The sequence below is a fragment of the Chelonia mydas genome, chromosome 6 (assembly GCF_015237465.2).
Source record: "Chelonia mydas isolate rCheMyd1 chromosome 6, rCheMyd1.pri.v2, whole genome shotgun sequence".
NCBI classification, from domain to species: domain Eukaryota; kingdom Metazoa; phylum Chordata; order Testudines; family Cheloniidae; genus Chelonia; species Chelonia mydas.
This window is the reverse complement of record NC_051246.2, coordinates 53,423,896-53,441,994: the sequence shown is the minus strand read 5'-3', so window position 1 is coordinate 53,441,994 and position 18,099 is coordinate 53,423,896. Positions and strand designations below refer to the sequence as shown.

At 42.1% G+C, this 18,099-nt stretch overlaps 1 protein-coding gene across 2 annotated transcripts in view; it reads left to right on the top strand.

Annotated features, from left to right (window-relative positions):
* Window positions 1–18,099, top strand: part of SLC1A2 (solute carrier family 1 member 2) — a 120,775-nt gene that overhangs the window by 72,160 nt on the left and 30,516 nt on the right. For both annotated transcript variants that reach the window (XM_007055245.4, XM_043549153.1), the window contains exons 3-7: window positions 422–574; window positions 1,271–1,521; window positions 5,941–6,109; window positions 8,992–9,118; window positions 15,284–15,517. In XM_007055245.4, coding sequence (XP_007055307.3) covers window positions 422–574; window positions 1,271–1,521; window positions 5,941–6,109; window positions 8,992–9,118; window positions 15,284–15,517 — 934 coding nt within the window. The remainder of the gene's footprint in view (window positions 1–421; window positions 575–1,270; window positions 1,522–5,940; window positions 6,110–8,991; window positions 9,119–15,283; window positions 15,518–18,099) is intronic.

Here is an 18,099-nt window from a genome sequence, read left to right as displayed (position 1 = left end):
AAAAAAGGATTTGTTTAGTCTGGAAAAGAGAAGACTGAGGGGCAACATGGTAACAATTTTCAAGTACATAAAAGATTGTTACAAGGAGGAGGGTGAAAATTTGTTCTAGTTAAACTCTGAGAATAAGACAAGAAACAATGGGCTTAAATTTCATCAAGGGAGGTTTAGGTTGGACATTAGGAAAAACTTCCTGTCAGGTTAGGTAAGCACTGGAACAAATTGCCTCAGGAGATTCTGGAATCTGTGTCACTGGAGGTTTTTAAGAACAGTTAGATGTACACCTGTCACGAATGGCCTCCTTATTACGTAGTCCTTCCTTGAGTGCAGGGGACTGGACTAGACCTCCTGAGGTCCCTTCCAGTGCTACACTTCTATGACTCCGATTCCTTTCTCCACCCTTCCTTTTTAATTCTCCTTTCAGGTGTCATCATGGGTGCATTGTGTGGGGGTCTTCTTCGCCTGGCAACTCCTATTGATCCTGACATCATCATGTTAATAGCCTTCCCAGGAGATATCCTTATGAGGATGTTAAAAATGTTGATCCTACCTTTAATTATATCCAGTTTAATCACAGGTGAGATCTATTAGCAATAAATACTTTAAAATGCTAGCTAAAGACACTACATAGTTCATCTTTAGTGAGAAGGGAAGAATAATTATGTGATGCAGTGAGTCTTTTGCAATTAATAATAGCTGATTCATATTTCATGGGTGAAGTCAGTTTCTGGTGTAACTTCATTGATTTCAGTAGTTGATGCCGCTAACCAATTTGTATCCAAATAAGCATGTGCTACTCTCTTGAATGTCACCATTTTCCTAATGTACTGTCTTACAAATCCCACTTAAGGATGTGGGTATGAATGGTAGCACAGGTTTGGACAGCATGGATTACTCAAAGCTGTGTCTCATCCTTGAGATGGCCAGCTTCCAGGAAATAAATGGCAAAAGGATATCACTACAAGGTTTGCTTTGCCCTAATGAACATGATTAGTGTTTCTCAATAACACCCCTCAATTAAGGATTCAGTTGAATTCAGTCTTAGCCATTTCTCCACAGGTAGCAGGAGCTTTAAAAACGTGTTGTTCAGATGAGAGAAAAATTGGAAGTTCTTCATGGCACCATCTACATTGTGAAGAATTCCTAAGGGAGGAAAAACATCTCAAGATAGTTACTAAAATGGAAATAACTATAGGCAGAGTCTCCAGATGGTTTGTGATAATTTGATGAATTGTATAATAACTAGTCCCACTGCATATTTCTTTAAACACAGGACTGTCAGGTTTGGATGCTAAAGCTAGTGGCCGACTGGGCACAAGAGCCATGGTCTACTACATGTCTACTACTATCATTGCTGCTGTGCTAGGGGTGATTCTGGTTTTAGCCATTCACCCAGGAAATCCCAAACTCAAGAAGCAGCTGGGAGAAGGAAAGAAAAATGATGAAGTATCCAGTTTGGATGCTTTCTTGGATCTCATCCGGAACCTGTTCCCTGAAAATCTAGTCCAAGCATGCTTCCAGCAGGTAAATATTCCTATTCCTCACAACATTCTTTTTAAATGCGAAGACCTTTTTACATTCCAAGATATGTGTTCAGAGTTCTGTCTTTCACCTCGTGAAAGGCATTAAATTACTGATGGGGAGAATACAGGACTATAGTTTTGGGCAGGTAAATTAGGAAGGGAAATAGTTTATAACTATTTTCTTTTACTATGTCGTAATTTTGTTACTGATTTCAGTTCTTGAGCACTTTTATTTGAATCAATTCTTTGAAAAAGGTCTTTTCAGTTCACTAGTAAGTAATCTTTTAAAATCACCTCGTTCTTCATGTACAATATTTAATACTCTAGAACAGGGGTCAGCATCCTTTCAGAAGTGGTGTGCCGAGTCTTCATTTATTCACTCTAATTTAAGGTTTCGCGTGCCAGTAATGCATTTTAACGTTTTTAGAAGGTCTCTTTGTATAAGTCTATAATATATAACTAAACTATTGTTGTATATAAAGTAAATAAGGTTTTTAAAAATGTTTAAGACGCTTCATATAAAATTAAATTAAAATGCAGAGCCCCTCAGTCTGGTGGCCAGGACCCAGGCAGTGTGAGTGCCACTGAAAATCAGCTCGCGGGGGCATGCCATAGGTTGCCTACCCCTGCTCTAGAAAGATGCTGGGTTCTGAATGATTGAGTCATGGAACATTTCACCTCTCAGCTGCTGGTTGAATTTGAATTCAGTCCGGGTGCTAAGTGTTGTCCAATGTCCTCTGTGAAACGTATTGGTGGTTTCAGGCCACTTCCCAGTGATCAGATGTCCACATCACAAAACCCACTGTCCCATACCGCAAGTTCATTGTCTGTCTGGAGACCAAGATCTATATGGATAATGGAGACAAATGGCTGAACTGCCTATAGAGGTCTCCACAAGGTCAGCTGTAAGGCATCTTGTGGGGGCAGTGGCTGGGAAGGGAGGAGATTTACACTGTTGTTGCCTATTCTGGAGTTAAATACTTCAGTCTCTAATCACTTTTCACCAGCATTAAATTAACACAGTGTTGGTAAGAGATAAAAGAAATGCTTACAAAGAACATATGCTTCCCAGTTCCTCTGTCAGCAGCTTTCTTGTGTGTGAGATGCTTTTTCCGAAAGTTAAATTGTTTGGCAATCATGCAGTCTATTTTTGTTGAACCAAACAAGATTTGTTGCCAAACCCATTATTAGATGTTCCTAAATGGTACTACTTGAAATAGAATGTTAACTGGAGCTGTGGCTACAGGTGGGAGGATTGGGCGAGGAGTAAAGTGAGAACACAGAGGGGGCAGACTTAAGCTGCCAAAAGAACCCAGAGAGCTTTATTTCTTCCCCACACTCTCACATAAAAACACAGAGTCCTTGGCATTTAAAAAGAGCATGTTCAGAATATTCCCAAATCATCATGGAGATAGAGGTCATGTGACCAAATCGTGGCTGGCTAAAAACCACAATGTTTTGTTTGAAAATTGACAAGTGTCCTCATAAAATAAGTGGGGTTCAGTTTTTCCCTCTTTGCTCCTACTTGTATCATAGAGAGGAAGAGAATTCAGCCCTTGATCTGTAGGAAATGGATCAAATATCCATAGCTAGGGACAGGGAATGAGTTGGAAAGAGTGAGGGTGAATTAAGCTGCTAATATCCTACACTTTTTTTTCTTGGACTTGTTCAGTCGGCATAGTGTTAATGGCTAGTGTGCACAGTTCATCTTGCCACCTATGACTCAGCTATCACTCTGACCCTTTTTTAACATTGCCCCATATGGGCCCAGTCCAAAGCCTACCAAAGTCAATGGACAGACTCCCAGTGACTTCAATGGGCTTTGGATGGGGGCCTAAATGAGCTTTTTAGTGTTCCCGTATTTTATCTGAACAAATTCCAAACTAGCCTCCACCAAAGCTTCTGCCATAAAGCCACACCTCTTTTACTATTCAGATGTAGCCCCTCACATACTAGCTTTTGGAGTTGGACTCTACCTGTTTTCCCTCTTGGTTACCGGGGAGGTTGGGGTCCTTTCCCCTCCTCACCTAGTTTGGGTGGTGTCAAAAGCTGCTTTCCCTTCCTATGGTTATTGGGAATAGCTTAGTGGCCATTCAACATGTCCTGGTGGCCTTGGATGCAAGAAGTCTTTTTGCAGAGCTCCAGCCAGGTATTTTAGAATGATTTTGTAATGTTAATGGCAGTAGCACTGAGTTGTAATGATTCACCAGGGAAAGAGACAGTTTCCCTTGCTGCCAGGTAGATGACAGTAAAGGCTCTCAGGTTGCATGGAAAGTACGGCTTGGTTGGAGAATTGAACCTGGTTGAGTTTGGGACTTTTGTGAACTTCTTGAATTCTTATTTTTTTGGGTTTAAAAACAGTTTGATTTGTAAACCTCATTTTCCTGTAATGAAACCCATTATTTCCCTAGCCACCCATGCTTAGTTTGTGAGTTTATGTACCTCTAAAAAGCATTACACCATCTCACCTAAATTTGTGCTCTAGAATGATGACTAACATCCAGATAAGCATTTTTTACTTTCAAGATGCTTATCTGAACCTGCACTAGTAATTATGGGTCTGATCCTGGGAAGTGCTGGGGACCTTCAGCTTTCATTGACTCCAGTGGGAGTTGTGAGTGCTCAGAATCCCCCTATTTATTTCTGTAGCTCTACACAGATTTGACATTACATCTATCTCACATAAAAATCACAGGACAATAAAATTACCAAGATAAAAATGAAATCAGATAAAAAGTGTCCGCTGGCTTCAGGGTTGCTGAAGAGTGTCTCACACGTTGCCAGTGTACTTTTCTAGCTGAATATTTTTATTTTCTATATTTAGAGGAGGCACATTTTTAAACAGGGGTAAAATAAGATGTTAAGGCTTTGAATCTGGGCATCTGTATCCCTAATAATTTAATTTCACAGTAACTTATCCAGCTGTTATGTAGCAATGTTTTTTCTGAGTGCTATCATTAATGAGATCCTGCTATCTCTACATATAGAAATAGCAGATGCTTTTCCAGGTTGCCGTGGTAAGATGTTTTGGGTTATCCACTGTGGTGCTAGAACAGGTGTGTGGCAGGTTAGATATTTCTTCTGCAGTCCAGCTCTCAGATTCATTAATTACCATGCCAAGAGGGTCTCTATGTATACTAGCTTTATTTGAACTCTCCTAGATAGGAACTTTGAACCAATCTAGAAAGGAACCAGTCACATGACGGGCGGAGATGTGTTAGAAATATCAGAACATGTTTTTGAACCAAACTACCATGGTACCTTAGATCGGAGGTGCCCCTCTGGGTAAAAGTCTTTGTTGTGTAGCATTGTTGAGGCAGAATTGCTGCTATCACCTGTTCCAAACGTCTGTATGGAATACAGTGCCTGAAGCACTTTTTGATCCTTCTGGATGAAAGGGCCTACATGTAAGATGTTATGTATTGTGACAAAGCTCTGTCCTTGCCTCCGTGGGTCCCACATTTCCTGGCGGATTTCGCTAGCCTCAGAGGCTCACTGTGACCCTCCACGTAACCGTTCTTTCTCTAGAGACAAGGGTCACAGTCTACTGAGCCATTTTCATCATAAGCCAGCAAGGGAGGTGAGGAGAAGTTATCCTTCCTTGCACAGTCTCTGTTGTCTCCCAGTCTCAGTGATTAATCAGGGGGCAAAGGTGTGTGTGTGTGGGAGCCCGGGCCCACCCTCTACTCCGGGCTCCAGCCCAGGGACCCTAATAGTATAAGCTATGGTAGCTGACCTTTTAGAAACATGACATGTACAATTCCCTGGGCTACTTCACCCACAGCAGCCCTCATTTCCTCAAGCTCCACTTCACCCTTACCTCAGGGCCTCCTTCCTTGTGCCTGATATGGTGTGTTCTACTCAGCCTCTCCAAAGCACAACTTCCTCCCACAGCTCCTGACATGCACACCTACCTGACTGACTGGGAGGCTTTGAACTAGTTTCAGCCAGCTCCTGATTGGCTTCAGGTGTCCCAATTAACCTAGCATTCTCCCTGCCTTCTGGAAAGTTCTTAATTGGCCTCAGGTGTCTTAATTGACCTGGAGCAGCTTCCAGTTCACTTATCCTGGTACCAGGGATTTGTTTAGCCTGGAGCTAATATATCTATCTCCCACTACTTTTCTATAGCCATCTGGCCTTGCCCCGTCACAGTATTAACAATTAAGACGAAGGTGTTTGCCATCCTCTTTATGCTGCTGTTTTGGAATAGGATCCCAGGACTTAATTAAACTTGGAAGTATTATAAACTAACTTATTTTTGGAAGAGGGGTTAGAGGTGGTGGGTTGCATAGTCTGATCCTCTAAAAACAGCACTGCCTGGGGCTATTTGGAAAAGGGAGTATTATTTTATTCTCCGATCCCCTGTATGTATTAAATCCAGTTGTGATTCCATTCTCATCCCATTTTGTAACTTCTTCAGATCCAAACTGTCACTAAGAAAGTGTTGGTGCCTCCACAAACTGAAGAACTATCTAACGTCACTGACTCTGTCTTTGCTCTGATGAACGAGACGATGACTGAAGAACCACCAGAAGCCCAGCTGGTCATTAAAAAGGGGCTTGAGTTTAAAGATGGAATGAATGTCTTAGGTAAAGAAACTTGTTTCCTATTTGTTTGACTGTATTTTCCACTGAATGCATCCGATGAAGTGAGCTGTAGCTCACGAAAGCTTATGCTCAGATAAATTGGTTAGTCTCTAAGGTGCCACTAGTACTCCTTTTCTTTTTGTTTCCTATTGAAACTTATATTGATAACATACCAGCTCTTGCTTTTCAGTGACACTCAGTGAGTAGCCGGGTTGGTCTGATCCGTTCTGGAGCCCAAATTTGGCCTATGCAGTACATCACCAAAAGTGGCTACCACTTGCTGACTGTTTGTTGGCCTAAGTGATACAAATCTGATGGTCTCAGTCCTGTTCCTAGTGCCCAGGTGCCCACATCACAGATTCAACCACCACAAGTATCACTAATTCTTAACCATATAGAAAGGCTGAGAAATGATGAAGACATTGTTACTATTAATGTGTTAGGCTCTGTGAATACCCAAAGTATCCTATGCATGGGGAAAGCTTGAACAGCTGGTCCCCCGGCTTTACCGGTTTCATGGACACAAAGAATTTCAGTCTGCTGGGCACCCTTTCTTGGGCACTTTGTTCTAAGTTGTAACTTTAGGGACAGCCCTAAACAAGGAGTCTGGGGGGTTGTAAACTGCACCAGTTGAGGAGAATCCCTTGGACATTGACATGCATCTGAGTCATAATTCCCTCCCTGAGTCACAATTCCCTCCCTGCTTTCTCTTTGTTCACAGGAGAGTAACCTTTAAAAGCACTAAATTACAAACCTCCCCCAGCATGCCATCTCAGCTGTACTGGCCAGCAAATAGAGATGGAGTTAAGTTTCTGCTCATTCCTCACCCATCTCTGCCCGCTTACCTCATCTGTGGGAGAGAAAGAGGGGCAGACATGGTGCACCTACGTACTCCTGTGCACCGAGACACGTGGTCCTATTAGCCACGCCAGGGCTTAAGGAAGGTTCCTGCTCTTGCTTACTCCCCTGTGTATAGTCCAGATAACAACCCAGCCATAAATGTGTGCTGTTTGAACACACATCCACACTTACTATATATGTGTACATATCATTCCAAGCCAGAATGCTACCGGGGTCACTAGACAATCGGGATAATATGAGAGATACATTAGATTTGGTACTAGGTTTTGGAGGAAACTGACAATGCATCCGATGAAGTGAGGTGTAGCTCACGAAAGCTTATGCTCTAATAAATTTGTTAGTCTCTAAGGTGCCACAAGTCCTCCTGTTCTTTTTATTAACAACAAGAGGGACCGAAAGGCCAATACATTGCTGAAGCAGAAGAAAATAAATCTACTACGTTTCATATAGTAATGGTCCAATAACACTAGCTTACATGATACCATTACTACAGTAGTTTGGCCCATGATGACATAATATGTCGGGGGGGTTATAAGAAAAATGAAAATGTAGGGGGATTGGCCTCATAGTTGCATGAGTTAAAGTTGCTAGGCAAATTCGAGCAAACACAAACAAATTTGAGTGCTATGAGTAATGTGACTGCCAGTTTGGCATTAAGTGGACCAAAAAAACCCTACTAACATTTTCTGACCACAGTTGGGATTCCAGGAAATTACTTGGTCAGTGACTATTTAAGAGTTTATCAGCAACACATCCCTCCATGCTCTACAGCACACACAGACATGCATCCTTTATTTCTACTCGTGACACTCAAGTACAACACCCGCATAGTAATGAGTAAGTTTTTTTAGATAGCCAAGTTGGTCATTTCTGACATCTGCAACCACTTTCTTCCTCTGTTTTTGTATCCTAATGGGACTTACTTAGCTTTTTGACAAGGGAAATTCCCAACTGAGCTCACACACTAGGTAAATGCTGAACTCTCATCATGTCTCACAGCTCAATCTCTTGAGGGTTGCTGAGCTTCAGAACTTTTTCTTGATCCCTGCAAATTCCCAGGTAGCAAAGCCTTGCATCAGAGCACACTAATCCTAAACAGCATAGATAGATCATCAAATAGTCCCTAGCGTACTCATTCACTCAGTTGATTCTCCGTTTGGTTTTCTAATATCCAAGAGTTTCCTCCATTTGTTTAAAACAGTTACAATTTCCTTTGTTATATTACAATAGGGCCTGCTCCTGCTCCCACTGGATTTAAAGGGAAAACTCCCGATCATTTCATCTGGAGCAGCATTAGTCCCTTAATATGTATATCTATATTTTAAGACAGGGAAAGATAAAACCCCAGTTATTCCTTTTGGTTGAACTAGTGACAAAAATTGTGTGTGTTGAGATATGGGGAAGGGATGCTCCCTTTGAACCTCACTGTATTCTGAGGTTGGCCCCTGTACAGGGTAGAACCACATCAGGGCTGCTCTAAACTTAGGTAAAGCTGGACATGGCCCCTAGAAGGTATTATGGCAGCCAGAGCTAATCTGAGTCTGGCCACACCCCCTTGCCAGGCCTGTGAGGCCTCTGCAGTCTGTATGGCATACTGAAGCCTATGTTATGAGTGTTCCTTTGGTGGACAGGTCAACCAAAGGAACAGACAAGAGCAGTGTAAAGGGCCCATGCAATGGAGACTCAGTACCCCTACTTTCAAACTGAATCAAATCAAATACTGTAAATTAATTATTATTTTATTTGATTAATCTGGGTGCTATATTATGACATAAGAAAAAACAATCTCTGTGCCCTGGAATGTATAGGCTAGTAGAAAATGAAGAATACTTCCTGGTTTCCATTGTGGAAGTTTAACACAAGATCACATTAACAAGAGATAAAGCATTTCAGCTGTGAAATACAGTGCAGTTGGTTGAAGGTTGAATTAACAGGGTGACTTTATTCTGACATAGCTGCAGAGACTCAGACCAAAAAACATACTTCCTAACTGGTGGTTCTCTGTGGTGTGATTCCTCCAACAGGCCTGATAGGGTTCTTCATTGCTTTTGGCGTTGCTATGGGGAAGATGGGAGAGCAGGCCAAAATGATGGTGGATTTCTTCAGCATCCTGAATGAGATTGTAATGAAACTAGTGACTATGATCATGTGGTAAGTCAATATCGTAACTTCTAAGATACAAAAAACACACAAGACAAATCCTGCCACAGACTGGACACATTATACTTTATTGGCAATCCGTACAACTAAAGATTTCAGCTCACTGGGTTGGCTCTTTAAACCATGACAAGGACGGCACCACTAGAATAACATTGTTTCCTTTTGGGTGTGGGGTGGGGTGATAATTAAGGTGCATTTTGAAACATTTCTGAAGATGACAGGCATGCTGTCATTTTCTGCATACAGGCTCCAAGACATGCAGGCACCAGCTTAAAACCTTTAGCTCTAGTGTAAAAATATCACATTTATTCTAGTGGTTCACTACAGTAAAAAAACAAACATCCCTTCAAAACATAACATTAAGCTTCTCCTGTGAATCTAGTGTAATAATAAACCGTAGGCTCAGAGGTATAATTACAGAGGAGCCAAGAGGCATGCTCTATTTCCAGTGTTCTACAGCAAAATTGGCTTGCCCAAAATATGCATTCCACCAAAATGAGATTCCAATGGTTTGTGTCAATATATGAAAGTCTCCTCCCATAGCCTCTGAGTCCACATGCAAAGTTTGCATTCTAGAAAATCAGCAGAGTAAGGGGCACTGAACTGAGTTGTCTCGCTAGGAAAGTGTGTGGCCTGCCCATTCAGAACAACTTCCCTTCCACGTCCCAGCAACAGTGACTCCAGCCAGTTGGGATGGAGGCCTTGTTTACATTTCTTGAGCAGGATTTTTTTCCTTTTGTATTACTTATTTGAGAATTGCCCCAGAGCTATTTACTGTTTATATACAGGTGCCAAGCATGCCTGTGTCATCTACAGATAGCCTTTCGGAACAGAACGTGCTCCACGGCATTTGGCATAAAACCTATTGCTTTTGGTACATTGTGGGTCCTGCACTAATGAACCAGAGCGAGAGAGGAAGCAAAAAGCCCCTTCACTCACCCACTCAGCACAGGACAATGTCATACCTTGGCTAGCAGTGGTGGGGAATGCCAGGAGCGAACACTCTAGGGTTTCTGGCAGCTTTAATTCACATACCACTTTGGGTTAGCATTTATTTGTGTCAGGATTAGTCCCATGTCCCTTATGTACTGACTGCCAGCTGCTGTGAAGTGCAAGAATAGAACCGGCCACACCATTGCAACATATGCAACAAGACTCCCTGCTCCCCATGACCCCCTAGTGCCCCTGGAAGTTTGACTTCCTTTTAGTCACAGCACTAAAATATGCCTCCCTATGTGGTTTAAATGAATTAAGCTCATTGGGGTGCTATTCATTAGGGCCTGGAATGTAACTGATTTGAGGTTTCAGGTGGAAGGCACTATATAAGAATGATGCTTATCTGTGTGAGACGGTGGATAATGACAGTCTCATTTTCCTACCGTCTATCTATTTTTCAGTCTGGTCCCTCACCACAAATCGACAGTGTAGCTTTTGCGAGGAAAGACATTTTGATTGCAACATTTATTATAATCTGGTGCTCTCTAATGTATAGACCAGCAATGAATATAATTCTTCAAATTCTCCAAGAAACCGGGTTTACCCATATTCCATTTAAGCAGTACTGGCCAGCACAGCCAGGGCAAAACTTATGTTGGTCTAATCAGTAATGTAAAGCTTCTGTTGGCTTCAGGGTTGTAATAACTAGAGCCATACCAGCAGAACAACATTAGTTTTTCATTGATGAAGTGCACGTCCCTCTGTCCTAGAGAAGGGAGACTGAGCGATACCAGCAGTACCTCTTATTCATCTTTGCCCAGAATTTTTAAAGTTATTGTTGCAGGGGACGAGAATCAGCTTTTTGTGTTCATAAAGATAAAAACTTTCCTCCTTTATGCAGAGGTGCCATCATGCCAGCTATTTAAAATTTCTTTGTGAAGAAAGCTCCAGGCCCTCGGGCAGTTCCAGTGATTTGAGACTCTTATGAGCCATAAGAACATAAAATAAAGTTGGGCATCTGGTTGTCCGGGTACCAATATTAAATCCTGACACAGCAATATTTGAGAAATTGGTTACTGTCCATTCAGTAGGCTTTCTGAAAAACAACATCCATAAAAACAACTGGATCGACATCAACTACTGGTGTATCAAGGGGCAATGCAATCCATGGAACAGAGAAGCTAGCCATTCCTGTTTCCTGCCCAGCATAGCTTACCAGAGGGTGACAGCGAGCAGTAAGGGTAACCCATAACATGAATGCACAGTACTGGGTAGTAACTAATTACAAGACATTTATATATAAAGGCCTCATTTGTAGTGTCCCTACTCCAAATTTCTGTTTTTACTTCTCATATACATAATACCGTGGAACACACTATAACAATGCCTATCCCAATTTTTCAAAACACTCAGCCTACCACTAATGATGATACTGGTGATAACTGCAATGCCCTAACAGGAGTGTGTTTCTATCTGTGTCACCAAAGTAAAAGGGCCAGAGTTCAACACCAGACTGGAAAACATGGTTATGCTTGGTTATAAGGTGGTGTCATATGTACACATACATACTATACAAATAAACACTACAAATATGTACACCATATCCATATTATTCATATATATTAATTATTTGGGAGTGCCTCTAAGGCTCAATCATCATACTACATTCCTCAGTCATGGTCCCGGGCCTAACATTCCTAGGTCTACCATAAGGGACTAAAAATAATTGGATAATAAAATCTCTCTATCAGTCGTACGAGGGAATGTGCAGACTAAAAAAGACAGGTGGGGCATGAGTGTATGGATGGTAAAATAAGGTAACCACATAACAGCCCAGGGGGTTATCTTTAGTCCATGCATTATGCTTTTCCGGGACGATAGGTAAACATCCTCTCCATAAAAAGAAAAAAAGTGGGAGAATGTAGTAAGAGGAGGCCCTGAAACATAAGCTGTGTATCAGAGACCCGGAATGAGGCCTGAGGCCCCGAACTAAAGTTATGGTCAAGACTTTGCTAACATAAAGGAAAGGTAAGCTCTGAGCCAGAGTCAGGCCCTGCTCACAGAAATTGGCAAGAAGGCAGCTGCTAATTGCCCGTTTACACATATCTGGGGAAGCACACAGAGGGAACACACACATACAGCCAACTGTTATCAACGTTGAACAGAACAGAGCACCACACCGGTGACCTCTGACAATTGAACAAAACGTTTTTGAATAACATGTGCCTCAGTTAGGATGCAGTGGTTTTTGTGGCATGCTGTTTTAACCATTTAACAGCCATGGTTATAGTTTGCAATATTTTACATTTTAAGGCTACAGTCTCTGCCCTAGCCTTACAAACATATATTACATGTTTCTTCCCCATTATATTTTTTTAAACTCTGTGGGGATTTGCAGGGAGAGTTTTAAGGGGGTTCCCTAGCTCGTGGTTTTCTGTCATGTTAGATCACGATTCCTATAGCGGACAGCTCGCTTACTCACCAGATCAGTGGTCGGAGTCACCAGTGTTGTCAGATGTCACCATTGCGGTGCTCTGCTCTGTTCAATGTTGATAACAGTCGGCTGAATCCTCTGTGTGCTACCCCAGCTCTGTGCAGATAGCTGACACAGCAGACCCCAAGAAAACCTCCAATGACCACAGACTCCAATAAGGTACAAAGGCGCCCAGCCAGGTTTATTGCCAAACGAAACACAGTCTCTAACTCCCCGGATCAGATGGCTACGGTTCTGCTAATACATATATGCTTCCTGACAATGGACGCAGCTCAGTCAGTGGCAGGACTCTCCAGACATCCACTCAGGGATGCATTCTTTTACACAGGTACAAACAAGTTACACATCACTCCTGATGTATTGAGATACAACCCCTCTATGTGTTAGGGTGCTGCCTCTCTCCTGGTACATGTTGGTTCGAACAAACAACTCTATCCATTATATTATCCCTTTGACCCTGTCCTTAGGATGGGTCAGCCTGTTCCTCATTATCTCTGTGGAATGTGTTCGTACCAGAATGTTCTGGTGCCATCCTGGCACATGTTCATTCTTTTAGGACTTTATACCTTATAGATATGTGTATATGTGCAATTATCAGCCACCTTCTTGCCAACTTCCGTGAGCAGGGCCTGCCTCTGGCTCAGAGCTTAACTTTGCTTTATGTTAGCAAAGTCTTGACCATTACATTAGTTGGGGCGTCAGGCCTCATTCCGGACCTCTGATACAAGGCTTATGTTTCAGGGCCACATCTTACTACAGTGGTGATGCTGTATATCCCTCTACAGGGATTATTCTTGGTGAATCTTATACTAAAAACAGACTACACAGCAACTGGTGAAATGGTTTGAAATATTACGCCTAAATTTTTAAGTGACTAGTAAAGTAGGGTGTCATTTTTTGGGTGCGACACCTGAGAAAACTGAAAGAGCATGATTTTCAGAAAGCCCTTTGCACCTGCCCTCTGAAACTCAGATCCCTTCAAATCGTCTCAAGTTAGGCACCCATAATCACTAGCCACTTTTGAAAACTTAGACCCCTCCCTATTTTATTCAGGAGGGACATTTTATTGTTTGCTCTTCCTCTAGAAGTGCAGTTTCCTCACAGCAGGAATGTTTTAAAAAGAAGCTGAGCAAGATGAATACCACAAACCAGCATTTGCAAACATTCTTTACAATGAAAAATGTCTCCTTGCTTCAAACATGTTGAGGATTTTCTTAAATCCCCTTTATTGAATCTTCACAAACGGTGACTGTTTACGTGAATGTTTTGGAAAGGCTTTTCAATGTGGACTAAATTCATCCCTGTGCAGTGGAGCCCAGCCGAAACCTATGTAACATTTATGTCCCACTTAAACCTTCCTGACAAGGGTAAAAATGTATGGAAGTGACTTATAAAATTTATACTGACCCCCCTGAGGTGGAGTAAATGTTACCTTGTCTGAACTCACATTCACATGACATGAAGGCATTCCTCATCCACATTATTTGTCATTTATTAGAAGTATAATAAATGAACAACACACCATGCACAGTCAATCTGTGGAACCCTTTGCCAGAGGATGTTGTAAAGGCCAAAATTATAATAGAACTAGATTAATTAATGGAAGATAAACCTATCTATGGCTATTAGCCAGGATGGGCAGGGATGGTGTTCTTGTCCATTTCCAGCTTCTGGCAAACAGAGGCTGGGAATGGATGACAGGGGATGGGATCACTTGGTGATTACCTGTTCTGTTCATTCCCTCTGAAGCACCTGGCATTGGCTACTGGCGGAAGACAGGATACTGGGCTAGATGGACCTTTGGTCTGACCCAGTATGGCCAGTCTTATGTTCTTATAAATTATGTAGTACCAAAATGTGTTATTCTCATTTAAAATCAAGGAGCAGAAGAAATACCATGTAACTTAGGTGACCAATCACACACCACACGTATAGAATCATAGAACATCAGGGTTGGACGGGACCTCAGGAGGTCATCTAGTCCAACCCCCTGCTCAAAGCAGGACCAATCCCCAATTTTTGCCCCAGATCTCAAATGGCCCCCTCAAGGATTGAACTCACAACCCTGGAATGTTGAAATGGTTTAGCAGGCCAATGCTCAAACCACTGAGCTATCCCTCCCCCCATCAAAAGCATATAGTTAATGAACAATCCATAGACTGAAAACTGCTTGTCGAAACCATTCAATGAGCATAAAATAGATTGGCTCACAGCAAAAATGGCTAGATACATCAGATCATTTATCTTCAACAAATATTTCAAACCTGAACTTGATGAAAAATGCTACATAATAGTTAAGTATTTTAACGAAAATACAGCATTCTTCAGTAAAGATCCAAAACACTTGCATGTATAGTACAGTTACTACCTGCTTATGGGATATTACTATAGGGCCAAAGCCTTACTCTGCAAACATACATTGAATTCAGTGGTGGTGAGTAAAAAAAAATCGAGTAGAAATTGAGTAAAAACCTTAGGATTCGGCCCCTGAAGTATTGTAGTATGGCAGGTTCCTCTGTATAGGCTTTACTCATACTATATTAAGAGAGGCATGAAGGACAGCCACTGAACCACCATCATTCAGTAGTTCTGTATCCTCTTCACATCTCAAAGTGTTCAGTCTAGAAGCCTGGATCTCTCTCCATAGTCCCACATGTTTTTGTGCACAGGTTTTATGGCTGCATGCTGCAAGGATCAGTTCCGTCTGTTCTGTTTTTTTTTTCTAGGTACTCTCCTTTCGGCATTGCCTGCCTTATTTGCGGGAAAATCATTGCAATTAAGGACTTAGAAGTGGTTGCCAGGCAACTTGGAATGTACATGGTAACAGTGATCGTGGGCCTTCTCATCCACGGTGGGATCTTCTTGCCTTCACTGTATTTCGTGATAACAAGGAAAAGCCCCTTCACATTCCTTGCTGGCATTTTCCAGGCATGGATCACAGCTCTAGGCACAGCTTCCAGGTACTCCATGTGAACTGCCACCTTATTTATATTTTAGCAGCTCATTAGCTGCCATTTAGACATTATGCAGCTGCTGTTCTGACCTTTACCAGAAAGTTATTTTGTCATTAATACCAATCAGTAAACAGCTTTTGATCACCTTATTTCTATTTGAAAAAAAAAAATCTTTACCTCACATTCTGTAGACTTAAAGAGAGGCAGTATGGATAGTGGCATAGAGGCTGGATAGTGGCCCCAGGCTGAATGTCAGGGGACCGGACTTCTGTTCCCTGAGTGGCCCCTGACTCACTGTGCAAACCAGGTAACATCTGTGCTTTAGTTTCCTGCCCTGTAAAATAGGGATAATGCTACTTACCCACCTTGGTTAAGCACTTTAAGATCTATGGATGAAGTGCTATGAGTGTTATTAGTTATTAAATGGATATGTACAGAGCCATAATTGTCACAGGGTTACATATTTGTCACAGTTCTGGGGTTAACTGCACTTCTGCCCTCCTTTGTGGTGTACTCAAGTATGCCCCTTTACATTGCAGGCCTCCAGAAGCACCTGTCTGTGTGTGGATACCCACATCCCTCTCTCTCCAGACCAGGGATTTAGCCTTACTGTTCCCCTGCAATTCACGTAGACTGTCCCAACAGCTCTGATCTCAGTCTAGCACCTGCAGTTCCGCTGTCTCTCAGGGGCTATGACAGTGTTTACCAATCACTAGCCAGCTTTCACAAAGTAAAGTACATTTATTTTAGGGCAAAAGCATTAGAGAAATATATCCTGAAATAAACAATTTGCATGCAAGCTAAGCTTACCAGGTGTTACCCATCTTCCACACGAAGACCCTGGCAGGTTCCACTGCTTCCCACTCTTCCAGCAGGGCTTTTGCCTCTTGGTTACAGTTTCATGAAAGTTTGAGGATCAAAGTGAGGCTCCCCCAGCCAGTTCAGGCTGACCCTTTATTCCAAAAGCCCTTACTTTGTCTGCCACACCTTTTGAACTGGGTCTGAACCAGTATGTGCAATTTGCCCCAGAGGTGGTACTTCTCTGGAGCTGTTTATCTGTCCCAGGATCTGCAGTGATTACCCCTGCTGATTTTAGTTCCCTGGGGTGGCATAGTAACCCTCCTCCTTGGAGCTAGCATACAATCCCCACCTCGTGAAGGTAAATATAGACACACATTTATGAGTAATCCCTTTGCTCATAGCTTATGGCACATCTCAATATAGAAATATTTTGAATTTTCCATGTTTTCAAGGTCTCACATTTGTCACAATATTCACATTGCTGCTTCTAAATGAAGTTGCAATGCTAGGTTACAAGTGGGGAACACAAGAGGTAGATGAAGGTCCTGGACTCTCACCAACAGTTCCACCCATGCCTGCTTCCTCCAGATTGGAATTTAGGAATACCCTGAGTGATGATATTGAGTAGCACAAGCTGTTTAGTTAGTCTGAGAGCTAGAGAACCAGAGTTTGTCTGTGCATTTTGACCTAAATAAAGTTCTATTTATATTTTTAAGAACTCAGCTCCCAGCTCTTCTCTACCAAAAAGGACACAACAGGTATCCCATGAGCTCTCTGCAAATTAGGACTGGGAACTAAATTTTGCCCAATCAGAAGGAAGGAGATACTCAAAATCTCATTGAAAATTCTATTTTTCTGTGTCTTTTGGCCATGTTTGGCAGGCTAAAGGGCTTTGGATAAAGATCTGAATTGTTTAGTCCTTCATCGAGCACAGATCTGTGAATCAGTAAATGGAAAGGGAGTAGGACACTGGATGACTCAGGAACTGGTAATAAGATATGGTGCTTTTTGCTAGGGATCATTGGTTTTCAATGGAAAATTGGGTTTGACTAAAATAAAGTCTTGTCCCTATTTCCCCAGAGCCAGACTGCATCTCCCATGATGCACCATAGAAGCTAGTGACTTCTATGATGCACTGCAATGGCTCAACAAGACTGGAGATTGTGGTGGATCATGGGAGATATCTGACCTGGGAGCCTGGTCCAGAGAGGAGAGTGTGGGCCTAAGACACAGAAAAACTACAACTCCAATGTGGCACTGAGGCAGCATTTCTGAATCAAAATGTTCAGTTTTCAACCAAAAGTTTTTGGCTGAAAATTGTTGTGTTTTGTCCAAAATGTTTTGTTTTATCACCAAAACAATCACAATTTTCCACAGGAAAAAAAATCTGTGTTACAGCCAGATCTCACCCATTGGTTCACATATAACCTGGGTCAGCAGTGATTGAAAGTCTTTAACATCTGACAGCTATTCAGAGCCTGTGTGAAATGATTCAGTAGTTCTCAGTCCAAATTCTTATAGACAAGTGTCCACATCACATCACAGTACTGCAGCTGGCACTCTTGTTTGGGGTCCTCACTGAGAAGCCAAAACTCTTGGACAATCAAACACTTCCTCATACCATGATTAAGATTGTTAGGACAAGATGGGGAATCTTGTACTGCTTCTACCTACCCTGCACTTTCTTCCAGAGATGATAAAAATCACTTCCAGCCCCGGGGCAGTCAATCTGGCACCATTCATGAGCACGGAATTCACCTATGCTAAAAAAGGGAGTAAAATTAAGG